Raw genomic sequence first — 12160 nt, forward strand, 5'->3', positions numbered from 1 at the left:
TTTCCTCTTTCTAACTGGAGCTCAGAGCTTAGGTGGCTCTTTAACCCTTTCGCCCCCCAGTAACATCTGGGAGAGAGAAGAGAAGCTGAGGTGGGAGCTCTAACTCTCCCTCACAGGATGATCTAGAAGACCCTGGGTTGGAGGAGTCTACACGGAAGGATGTTGAGACCGGCCGGGGGTTCTGAAGCATACCCCTTCTCTTGGCAGTAATGTAGAATTCTAGATCAAGGGTTGGCAGGGAGGCCAGGTCCAGCTAGCAGCTCATTTTGTATGGCTCATGTGCTAAGAATGGTTTTTACGTTTTTAAAGGGGGGAGAAAATTACGTTACATTGAGACGGGGGAAGAAAAATAAGCAACTGTGGCCATATGTGGTCAGCAGACCCTAATATTTTCTATCAAGCCTTTTACATAAAATGTTTAGCAATCTTTGCCCTAAACTTTGACTTGTATGCTCCCTGCTGACAGGGAACTCACTACCTGTAAGGTAGACAGTCTCCTCCTCTGAAGCCTAGAAAGCTTTTCTTCCCCGAGGTGAAGCCTGTGCCCTGGGGCTCTGCAGACCTGCTGGGTTTCTCTATGAGTGGGGCAGCCAGGCAGGGTCTGAAGAAAGACTCCTTGAGGCAGGGCCCTAGTTCCTTCAGGTCTTTCTTGCACTATAAATTCCTTAGGATAATGCTGTATCTTCAGGCACTTTAAAAATGGAAAACCCTGTCTGTCCTTAATGCTCCTCTGATGGCAGCTTCTCTCCTTGAAAGAACAACAGTGACTTAAGAAACCGCTTATTCTGTATGCTGGGCAGCAGACTGTGCCTCATGCCCAGGCCCTCACTACAGACACTGCCCAGACACAGAGGAAGTCAGAACTTCCTCTGCAGACAGGCAGACGTGTGGTCCTTCTCCCACAGTTGCCCGGGTGGGGAGAGGGAGGAGGGGGGATTCCCAAGGAGTCAGATGTGATGCAAGCCTCCCGCCACTGCCACCCTCTTGAGAACTGCTGGGATGAGGAATAGGTTTTACTGGGAACCATCCAGTCTAAGGGATCTCAGCAGCCCAGAGGAGGTCTGCTTCACCACCACGCTGGCTCCTACAGTGTCACTAAGCAGCCATCTGCCCTCTAGGGTCAATGTGGGGTGATTGGACAGAGATCCTTCATAGCCCTCAACTCCTGAGAGTCTGATGCCATGGCGGTCCCCCCTCAAGCTGACTAGGAGCACCCCCCACTTCTGCCCAGCATGCATGCATTCACATAGACCCTCGGTGGGTAGAGAGTTTGGGAATAGGTTGGGAAGGGAGCAGAGATACAGACAGATCTGGCTAAACCTGATGCATTTGATGTGCAGGGCTCCATGGAGAGTAATTAATCACGGGAGGCAGAATCAGTTGGGTGGATGGGAGGAGTCAGGAGGAGAATCCGGGTGAGACCTAGGGCAGGTGCTGTACAGGCAGAGAATAGGATAGATGAAGAGGGCGAACTGACCGGGACCTAGTGACTGATTGGATGTGGGGCGGTGGCAGGATCAAGGGTCTTCCAGCCTCGTGAAAAGCATGTGAGGTGGGAGGGAGCACGGGAGTGGGAGCTTTCAGAAGCACCAGCCAGGCCTCAAACATGAGCCAGGGTTGCAGAGGCTGCCAGTGACTGTGTAGTGGAGACTGGGTCTGTGGGATCCTTCTGAGGAAGAAGGCCCTTCTTTGCTTAGGGGCACTCAGCCAGTGCTAGGGTGGATGCTGAGGGCAGGGACTCGGTGGATGGTGACCCAGAACTTGTCCCCACGTAGGGTTCTTCCCATTCTCCAGGGACTCCCTGCCTTTCCTGGGCCAAGGGCCAGTTCAGCCCCACGTGGGGCATAGACCCCCAGATCAGAAGGCAGGAACTCACTGCGCAGCCTCAGCTTGGCCAGGAAGTGCTGCTGGGGGTGGAAAGGATGAGCCTGAGGCCAAGGTGAAGGTGAAGGGGGCTGGGTATTCCCCGTTATGCATGCCCATAAAGAGGTCTGATCTGAGTAGCAGGGGAGCTCATGAGCCATTGAGGAGCTACCTCTCGACAAGGTTTGGTCCCTCTCACTTGTTACAACAAGGAGCACACTTCACTGGGGGAAGGGAGCCTCTGGGATTGTGGTCCTCTTACTGGCTGCCTCAACATCTCCAGCCAGCCCCAAGAAGAGGGTTAAAGACCCAAGCAGCCAGAACAGAAACCTCAGCCTCACATCTTTAAGCTCCTTTAGGTAGAAACCCCTTACTCAGCCCTTGTTGACTCTGCACACAATTCAGGCAATTCCATTAGCTGACTTCTTGGCAAAATTTAAATTGGATGTGGAGAGTTCTCTTGAGACAGCATCTGAACCACGGGGGTGTGGAGGAAGACCCTGAGAACTACAGAATGCATCAATTAAAGGCCATCTGGGGCAAACACCTCTTCCTGCCCCCGTGGAGAGCCCCAAGGGCAGCAGAGTGAGAGTGACGAAGGGAGAAAGATTTCCACCCTGATGATGGGTCCTTAGTGGGGCAAGCGTCATTTATCTGGACAGTCCCCTTATCCAGGACAGCTTGTTCTCTGCAGGGCCTGATAAATGGACCATTACTGCTCCCAACCAGTCCTCCTCTGGGGTTGGTTTTATCCCTCGAAGAACACAGCACTTTGTTTTGTTTTGTTAAAATCTGCCTTCTTTCTGCCCCCAGCAGAAGCAGGGGCTCCCAGGAGGAGAGCCTAAGGCCCTCTCTTCATTCACTCACCAGGCATCCCTGGCACCAGCTCTGGGACAGGTCCCAGTGTGAATCCACTAGGGTCCCTGCGCTCAGGGAGGACACACTCCTGGGAGCCTTTGAGCTGGATCTCAAAAGGTTTCAGCATGGTAAGGCAGGATGGGCCTTCAAGGCAGAGTAACCATGAAGAGCATGAAAATGAGGCCGAGAGCAAAGGTAGAGATGGTGTTAGGTGGGGAGGTCAGACTGATACCTGGCAGGAGCCTTGATTTTGAATGATGGGATGCAGGGTTGGTTGTACTTTGTCAGTGGTCTGACTGCCCTTGGGTCAGTACCAGAACATGGTGGGGTCCCTTGGCTCAGTGAACGTGCCAGGAACCATGTAAGCACTCTATGTTTCATTACTCCCCTGCAGCATGATGAAATAGATATTGCTGATGTCGCCATTTGAGATGAAATAATTTGCCCTCGGTCCCAGTTGAGATAAATGGTGGAGCTGGGATCTGAACTCAATTGTTGTCCAGGTTCCTAACCCCTACACTCTGTCTGGCTTCCTTGGGACATAAGATCTTTAGGTCTGCCTTCCTCCTCTCCCCATTCCTGTGTCAATCTGTCCTCACCCCCTAGAGCCCGGCCTCTGTCAGGTGTCTCCAGACTTGGGACAGATCATGGCAGCAGGGCAGGAAGAAGGTAGAGGCCAAGGACCCGTTGCAGCTGTCGGCCAGGCCCAGCATACTCGATGAGTATTCCTGGGACCAAGAGCCTCGTTCTCCCCTTGGCAATTATGGCTTACCCACCTCATCCTTTCTGCTAGACCCCTGGGGCTTGGGGGAGGATTAGAGAGGTTCAAGGGCAGTGGCATGCAGGTTGTGTAAGAGGCTGCATACTGCTGCGTGCACATGAACTTGCAGCATGCATGTGCAGAGGGGTGCCAGGATGGGCTAGCTACACAAGTTTGAGCTGCAGGTGCTTGAAGGGAAAGAGGGACATCCAGGTTTGTGACTGGCTGAAGCCAGGAATATTCAGATTGTGTGAGCACTAGTATGTGTGTGTGATGGTGCATGTACACAGGAAGCTGTTTCTGGGTATGTTGGGCCTGTGCCCAGCTACGCATGTGGCTGGGTGGGTCTGGCCAGTCCCGTGGCACTGGGTGTATATCTGTGTTGCCTTAGAGTAGGGTGAACGTGCTCAGGCAGAACCGGTGGATCAGGTAAGGCCCTCCATTGGGCGGGGGCGGGGGTAGTGGGCAGGCCTCTAGGACAGGTGTTTCCAGTTCCTGGAACTGCTTCCTTGTCCTTAGCTTTCCCCATGCCTCCTAGCTCGGCACCCTGGAGAGGGGAGGAGGCCATGGGTCCTTCAGGGTGTAACTCCCACAAATAGCTGGGCCTGGGGGTCAGAAAGCAATTTGCACAAGTCTTTGGAGCATGTCTTATGTGCATGTTGGTCACAACAGGCCCTGAGCGTGAAGTCCATGAGCCTTCCCTTCATCCCAGAGCGTCTGGAACGTGGAACCATCTGTCCAGCTGTATTTCCTTCCCAGCAGGGGTTTGGGGACAGGGCCCAGGTGGCCAGGGCCTAGCACCTTAGGCACTTTGAAGAGAAAAGGGGCAAGTGGGAAGAAGCACTTTCTCCCTGAACCTCTCTCTGCTCTGTGCCTGAAGTTCCACCATTGGTCATTTGCTGTCCACTCCAGCAAGTTCTGTGGAACAGATGAAACCATAGAGCACTGGAAACCACACCTGGGGGAAGCAGGAGAGCTGGTGCCACTCTGGAGATGGAGCCCATCCCCTTGTTTCTCACCTGGGGAAACTAAGGCCCACAAAAGGGAGGGACTTGGCTCAATGACATGCAGTGAGTTTGGGGTCTGGCCGGGTGCTGGGCCCTCTTTGAGGGGGCAGTGCAGTGCAAGGGGAAAAGGAGGCTGGGTCCCGGCCGACTCAACAGGCTGCTTCCCCCACTGCAGGTGATTGAAGAGTTCTACAACCAGACTTGGATCCACCGCTATGGGGAGAGCATCTTGCCTACCACGCTCACCACGCTGTGGTCCCTCTCCGTGGCCATCTTCTCTGTAGGAGGCATGATTGGCTCCTTCTCTGTGGGCCTTTTTGTTAACCGCTTTGGCCGGTGAGCAGAAGGGGTCCTGGCCCTGGCCAGGGCATCCCAGATGGGAGTGGGGGAGACTTCCCTGCCTGTTCAGGGTGTTGCCTATGACCTAGCCCCTGGGAATCTGGGGAGATCCAGGCACCCACCTGACCTGTGACCCCACCCCCAGGCGGAACTCAATGCTGATAATAAACCTGCTGGCCGTCCTGTCCTCTATGCTCATGGGCTTCTCGAAACTGGCCAAGTCCTTTGAGATGCTGATCCTGGGCCGCTTCATCATCGGTGTGTACTGTGGCCTGACCACAGGCTTCGTCCCCATGTATGTGGGGGAGGTGTCCCCTACGGCCCTCCGTGGGGCCCTGGGCACCCTGCACCAGCTGGGCATCGTTGTTGGCATCCTCATCGCCCAGGTAAGCTGGGGCTGGGTCTCCTTGCCCAGCACTGCCCTCACCCCACAGCTTTGGTGGCTCTCCTGTGTCCAGATGACACCCTGATCAGAGTTGTCACCCAGCCTTCCACAGCCCTGCAGCAAGGGATAGCCTCGTGCACACACCCTAGTAGGCACAGGCCCCAGAGAGCACTCTGTCACTCACAGTTCCGCCAAGGCCTCCCTGGTGTGAGCGCAAGTCCCAGATGACTTGACCCTTCTGGTCCCAGCCTCGTGACCTGTCCTTCCCCTGGGGAGCCAGCCACAGGGAAGCCCCCTGGGACCTCCACATGCCAGGTTCTCTGCTGCCTGCAGGCCTTGAGGCCTTCCTTGTATACACTACCCTCTCTCTAGAAGGCTTTCCCTTTCCCCTCCCCAAAGTTGTCCCGCCGCAGAGTGACAGCCCCTATGCCGTGTGCCATTTGTCCTCCCACTTATGCTGTGAGGTCGGTCCTCCTTTCTTCATGTGACAAATGAGGACACTGGGGTAAAGCGGCCGCTGACACCACGGAGGCCACTGGGGGGGGCGGGGCCCGTGTGGGGGCGGGGCTAGGGCGCTCAGGGCGGCTTTCCCCACCCCTGCTGCCCACAGGTGTTTGGCTTGGACTCCATCATGGGCAGCGAGGAGCTGTGGCCCCTGCTGTTGAGCGTCATCTTCGTCCCGGCGCTGCTGCAGTGCGTCCTGCTGCCCTTCTGCCCCGAGAGCCCCCGCTTCCTGCTCATCAACCGCAACGAGGAGAACCGGGCCAAGAGCGGTACGGGCGGGGCCCTGCCTTCCCCCCAGCCCCCCTCCCGCCCCGGCCTCCTTCCTGCTCTGAGCCACCCCCACCTTCCCTCCGGTCCCCCCAGTGCTGAAGAAGCTGCGCGGGACGGCTGACGTGACCCGCGACCTGCAGGAGATGAAGGAGGAGAGTCGGCAGATGATGCGGGAGAAGAAGGTCACCATCCTGGAGCTGTTCCGCTCGCCCGCCTACCGCCAGCCCATCCTCATCGCCGTGGTCCTGCAGCTGTCCCAGCAGCTGTCGGGCATCAACGCTGTGAGTGCCCCTCACCCACCCTTTCCTTTGGGCCCAGCCAAATCCCGTGGTCAAGTGTGTGCTGTGAACAGATCCCAAACTTAAAACGGACAAGCCCCTTCCAATGGAGCAGCTTTCCTTCAGAACCAAAACCCAGACATGTCCCCTTCATTCTACACTCACCCGTGTCCCACACCCACAGCGACGGAGGTGGGGAAAGAGCCACGGCACCTGGCCAAGTCCCAACAAACTCTCTGTCCCTTAGGTTTTCTATTACTCCACAAGTATCTTCGAGAAGGCGGGGGTGCAGCAGCCTGTGTATGCCACCATTGGCTCCGGCATCGTCAACACAGCCTTCACTGTCGTGTCGGTGAGTCTGAGTCATTGCCCACCACCGGTCAGCTGCCAGGGTCCAGCTCAGGGTGGCCTCAGGGCCTTGTGACCGAACGGCAGCATTTACTGCAAGCCAAGCAGTGTGTCAGGTTCTTCCTGAGTGCTGTGTCGTCTCATCCTCACAAACCTGTCAAGTTCATTACTCATATCAAACAGCCCATGGCACTGATGCTCAGAGAAGGGCAGCGGCTTGCCCAAAGTCACAGCCAGGATGCTCTGCTGTCTGGCTCTCTGGGGCTGGCTCTCACCCCCTGTCCTGCTGCCTGGAGTCAGCTCTCTGCCCACAGATCCTATGTGGTCCTTAAGCTGAGCCCCACGGAGGAGGCAGTGCTGTTTGGCTTTCTCAACACTTGGGACGAGCCTCTAGATGGGGGGCGGGCGTGGTCAGAGAGGCACTAGGAGGGGGTGGCACTGACTCTGTCTCTGTCCACAGCTGTTTGTAGTGGAACGAGCTGGCCGGCGGACCCTGCACCTCATAGGCCTGGCTGGCATGGCAGGCTGTGCTGTGCTCATGACCATCGCGCTGGCACTGCTGGTGAGTTGCTCCGCTCTGCGAGACAGCAGGGGTTGGGGGGAAAGCTCACGACAGCTTCTGATCCGAGTGACTGTGTCAGCCCCAGTCTGGCCAGAAGCATCCAGAGACCAGGTAGGGGCTGCCTTCTCCCTAGTTCTGGCTCCCTAGATTGTCTCCTACCCACTCACATCCTGTCTTGAACTGGCTCCTCCCTGTTCCGTGCTTTCTCACCACAGCACCTCTGGCCCCAGGACCTAAGGCCCCTTTCCCCAGGAATTGCTCTGCCCAGTACTAAGTCTTCCAAAGTCTTCAACTGTGACCTTAGTTCATCTTCAGAACAGCCCTAGAAAGTACTCCCCTCCTTACCACCAAGACATGGAAACATGCCTTTTCTCAGTTCTCACCCCTGCCAGGTGTAGTTAGTATTCCCATTTCACAAGTGAGAAATTCTAGTCCTGCTGAGGTTCGTAACTCAGCAGATAAAGGATAAAGCCAGGAACCGACCCCAGGTCTACTGGCCCTGAGCCTGTGACTGTAACCACTGTGGTAACCCTGTGCCAGGCACTTCACATGCACGAACCCTCCTTTGTCTACCCTCTGGGCAAGGAAGCAACAATATGCTCATTTTACAACTTAACCGGAGCGTAGAAAGTCTGGTGATAGCTGAGAGGTCCAGCACACAGCAGGTAATGTGTGGCAGATCTGGGATCAGACCCAAAGCCTATACCTTTTCTACTGTGGCCTCCTCGAAGAGAATGAGGATGTAGGACCACATGCTTTGGGCCTACTCTGCTGGCCCTGAGCTGGGCACCTTACAAACTCTTTAACACTTAGTCCTAGGAATGCTCTTCCACAGCATTCTGCTTCAGGCGGACTGCTCTGCATCTAGAGCCAGGGGACCACAGGGACCTCTTCTTAGCACCTTCCATGTGCACACCGCATTACCATTCCCAGAGGGTAGGCTTGAGCTCACAGCCATCCTGCAGGACTTAGATCATTTTGTTCAGATGAGGAAGCGGAGACCCAGTGGAGGGAACCTAAGCTATGTGGCAAATCCAGGATCAGCCCCCAGGACTGCCTCCCAGCCTAGGACTCTTAGCCCTGCCCTGGGCTACCTCTGCAGTTTTGGTTTCCTCTGAGGATCCATAACAACCTAATCTAACTTTCCACCCTTCTGTTGTCCTCAACAGGAACAGCTGCCCTGGATGTCCTATCTCAGCATTGTGGCCATCTTTGGCTTCGTGGCCTTCTTTGAAGTGGGCCCTGGCCCTATCCCATGGTTCATTGTGGCTGAACTCTTCAGCCAGGGTCCTCGCCCAGCTGCGATTGCTGTTGCTGGCTTCTCCAACTGGACCTCCAATTTCATTGTGGGCATGTGCTTCCAGTATGTAGAGGTAAGAACCCTGCACTGTCCCTGCTCACCATTGCTCTCCTGCATGCAGGACCCTATGCTGCTCTGCAAAATGCTCTCCCAGCTGTTCTCATTGGAATCCTGCTGAGGAGGAAATTGAGGCTCAGAAGCCCAGGTCACACAGCTAAAAACACTGACCTCAATTCCAGGGTTCTTTCCTTAGCTTTGAATTGTCTCTATTCTGCTCTGCGGTGGGACCCTGCTCCCTGGAGCCCATCACATGCCAGGTGCAGGCAGTCTCATTTAATCATCCCAGCATGCCTGGGCCTTGAGTAGCTGTTCCCTTTTTCAGATCAAAGATCAAGTCCTATAAGCCAAGGTCCTACAGTCAGGATGTAGGATCAGTACTCCAACCAAGTGTGTGTGTGTGTCTTTCAGCAACTGTGTGGTCCATATGTCTTCATCATCTTCACCGTACTCCTGGTTCTGTTCTTCATCTTCACCTACTTCAAAGTTCCCGAGACGAAAGGCCGGACCTTCGATGAGATTGCTTCCGGCTTCCGGCAGGGAGGAGCCGGTCAAAGTGACAAGACACCCGAGGAGCTGTTTCACCCCCTGGGGGCCGATTCCCAAGTGTGAGGTGCCCCACACCACCAGCCCGGCCTGCTCCCAGCAGCCCCAAGGATCTCTCGGAGCACAGGCAGCTGGATGAGACTTTCAAACTGATGGATTTCAGCAGAGCCGGGCCTGGGGCTCCTTTCTTCAGCCAACAGTGATGTCCAGAAGAATATTAGGACTTTAATGGCTCCAGGATTTTAACAAAAACAAGACTGTTGCTCAGATCTATTCAGACAAGCAACAGGTTTTATAATTTTTTTTATTACTGATTTTGTTATTATTTTTTTATCAGCCAGAGTCTCCTGTACCTACACCCAGACTTCACTCTGAATGGCTCAGTACCTGAAGGTGGGGACCAAGTCCTGCCTAGACACTTGCCTTCTTCGCCACGCTAATCTGTAGGGCTGGACCTATGACCAAGGACATACTAATCAAACAACGAACTATGAGGCTTCTACCCCAAGAGGTAGCTGTGGCCGCTCTCTTCTGAGGCCTGGATCTCCCTACCCTAATGGTTAGGCTCCACTAGGGTTCGCCCATACCCATCCCTTCCTGCCCAACCACTCAAAGTAATCTTGCCTTGCCTGAGACCAGTTGGGAGCACTGGAGTGCAGGGAGGAGAGGGGAAGGGCCAGACTGGGCTGCCAGCTTCTAGTCTCCTTTGCACTGAGGGCCAGACGATCACCATGAGAGGAGGGCCATAGGAGACTGAGAACTCACTGCTCAAGAAGACATGGACACTCCTGCCCTGCTGTGTATAGATGGAAGATATTTATATATATTTTTTGGTTGTCAATATTAAATACAGACACTAAGTTATAGTATATCTGGACAAACCAACTTGTAAATACACCACCTTACTTCCTCTGTAACTTACCTAAACAGATATAAATGGCTGGTTTTTAGAAACATGGTTTGAAATGCTTGTGCGTTAAGGGTAGGGAGAATGAGATAGAATGGGAGCGAAATAATGGCTATAGCAACTTTGAACTTTGTGACTTGAAACCCAGTCCCTTCCAAGGAATGAACACCCACTATTGCTTAGTCTAGGGTCATACTACCTTGAAGGCATCTGAGCTCCTCTGATCTCCAGAAGCTAAGCAGGGTCGGACCTGGTTAGTACTTGGATGGGAGACCCTCCATTGCTTAAAAATCTGTCTAATCCCTATTCCCCAGAGAAAATCTAAATATCTTGGCATCCAAGACATTCCTATTTTCCTTCACATGATAGTTGGTATTCAAAAAATGACAGCTATGTGCTAACCTTGATGCTCATGCCTTGATACACATTATCTTGAATGTGACATAGGTACCATATCTGCCTTTGAAAGGCTCAGAGGTTATGTGCCTGAAACCTCCAAGTAAATCATGCTAGAACCCCTACTTTTAACAGTTACACTACACAACCCCTACCCCATAGCTGATTTCCTCCAACCTTTAAACTAGGAAATGACCCCTCTGATCCAGCTTACATGCTACTGGGGCCTCTCAAAAGACTTCTCACCCCCTTTCCCACCCAGGAATTTCAAGGGCCTCCTCTGTTCCTTTCCTATGGCACAGTACTCTTGCACCCTTTATCTACAACTCCTAATTTTCCCCTTGTATCAATGTCATAGAATGTCAAATTTGGTTCATCTGTGTCTTAAGCACTAAAGGCAGGCTTGGCACACAGCAGGCGCTTGGAAAATAGTTGATGAAATAAAGCACTAAGGGTATTTGTCCCTAGAGACTCAGAGGAGAAAATCGGGGGAATCTGCCGGTAGAAGCCTTTATAACTGCAGTCAGGCAAAACTATAAAATTTCCTTGGCACCAAGAGGAGGGAGTGAGAAGGGAAATGGAACTTAGTAAATGGAAGTGTCTATGTATGTTATTAGTTACAAAGAATCTGAGGCGTTATCTATCCATCCCCATCTCACAAATGAGGGGTGCGATTCAGAGTAATGCCCTGCCTGAGCCTGAAGGCTTAAAGCGCGAAGGGTTGAGGCCACGTGAGAGGTTGCGTGGGATGGAGAAAGCCTTGTGTCTCTCCAAAAATCTAACGCTGAAAGCAAGATATCTTTGTAAACTTCGAGGAGGCACCCGAAGGGGCAGTGTAAAGAGGAGAGTTAGGGGCCCAGAATGCCAGGAGTGAGTTTCACCAGGCTCTTAAAAGCTCATGGCGGCACTCGGCGGCTGCTGCGCTGGATGCAAGTTAACAGACCAGGGCTGGGTTGGGGCGGAAGGGGCGTACCCAGGGCCGAAGCTCGAGGATGCAAAGACCATGGCGTGCAGAGACCGCGCCGCTCCTTGGCGCCCACGATCCCCGGGCTCCGAAGCGGGGCACAGCCCACAGCACCCCAGCCCCGCCCCGGCCCAGGGCTCCAGACCCGGGTGTGAAAAGGCCCGAGAACCCCCTCCCCGGTTCCCTGCCCGCACTAGGTTGCCCCTAAGTGCCCGGTGCCGGCCATTTCCCAAAGTGCGCAGTGCGCGCAGGCGCCCGGAGCCCAGTCCCGCCCCAGCCGTGGCCCACAATGCTGTGGGAGGCACAGCTTCCGTTCCCTCGACGCCTTTTCTCCTGGCGTCCACCGCGGCCGGGGCGACAGGCCGTCCTCCCCAGACCCCACCAGCGGTGCTCCAGGACCTGCTCTGGCGGTCTCTCCCTTGGTCGCCTCGCGGGAGGGGTGGGGCTACGCGGTACCTCCGCCAATCAGGCCGCACTGTTGGCTGGCGGGGAGGCGGGCCCCAGGCCACCACCAATCACAGCCTGGCTTCTCCGGCGGCGCTCCTGTAGCGTCTTGTAAGTCTGCCTTCTGGGAGGTGCCTTTGCTCTGAACCTTAGCGCCGGCACCTGGAGAACCTAGGCCACCTGGGATTCCCATCGCCCATAAGGGGACGGCTACACATTCTGACGAAAAGGAGTAAATAGGTAACGAGAGTGCTCCCGGCCACCTTCTTTTCCAGGGCTTAGCTAAGTTCGCTGACAGTTTGTGAGCTCCTTCGTCGGATATCCTCTGCTCAAAAGCCTCCTCTTCCTGGACACCTGGATCAGGTTACCCGC

The 12160-nt window shown here is 54.6% G+C and overlaps 1 protein-coding gene across 1 annotated transcript in view; it reads left to right on the forward strand.

Annotated features, from left to right (window-relative positions):
* SLC2A1 (solute carrier family 2 member 1) overlaps positions 1–10031 on the forward strand; it is a 28353-nt gene extending 18322 nt beyond the window's left edge. Inside the window, exons 3-10 of the mRNA XM_058717777.1 lie at positions 4664–4824; positions 4973–5213; positions 5823–5985; positions 6080–6267; positions 6512–6616; positions 7073–7174; positions 8344–8547; positions 8943–10031. Of these exons, the coding sequence (XP_058573760.1) occupies positions 4664–4824; positions 4973–5213; positions 5823–5985; positions 6080–6267; positions 6512–6616; positions 7073–7174; positions 8344–8547; positions 8943–9143 (1365 nt within the window). The 3' untranslated portion in view covers positions 9144–10031. The remainder of the gene's footprint in view (positions 1–4663; positions 4825–4972; positions 5214–5822; positions 5986–6079; positions 6268–6511; positions 6617–7072; positions 7175–8343; positions 8548–8942) is intronic.
* Positions 10032–12160: the final 2129 nt, after the last annotated feature.

Source organism: Neofelis nebulosa, chromosome 2, assembly GCF_028018385.1.
Source record: "Neofelis nebulosa isolate mNeoNeb1 chromosome 2, mNeoNeb1.pri, whole genome shotgun sequence".
NCBI lineage: Eukaryota > Metazoa > Chordata > Mammalia > Carnivora > Felidae > Neofelis > Neofelis nebulosa.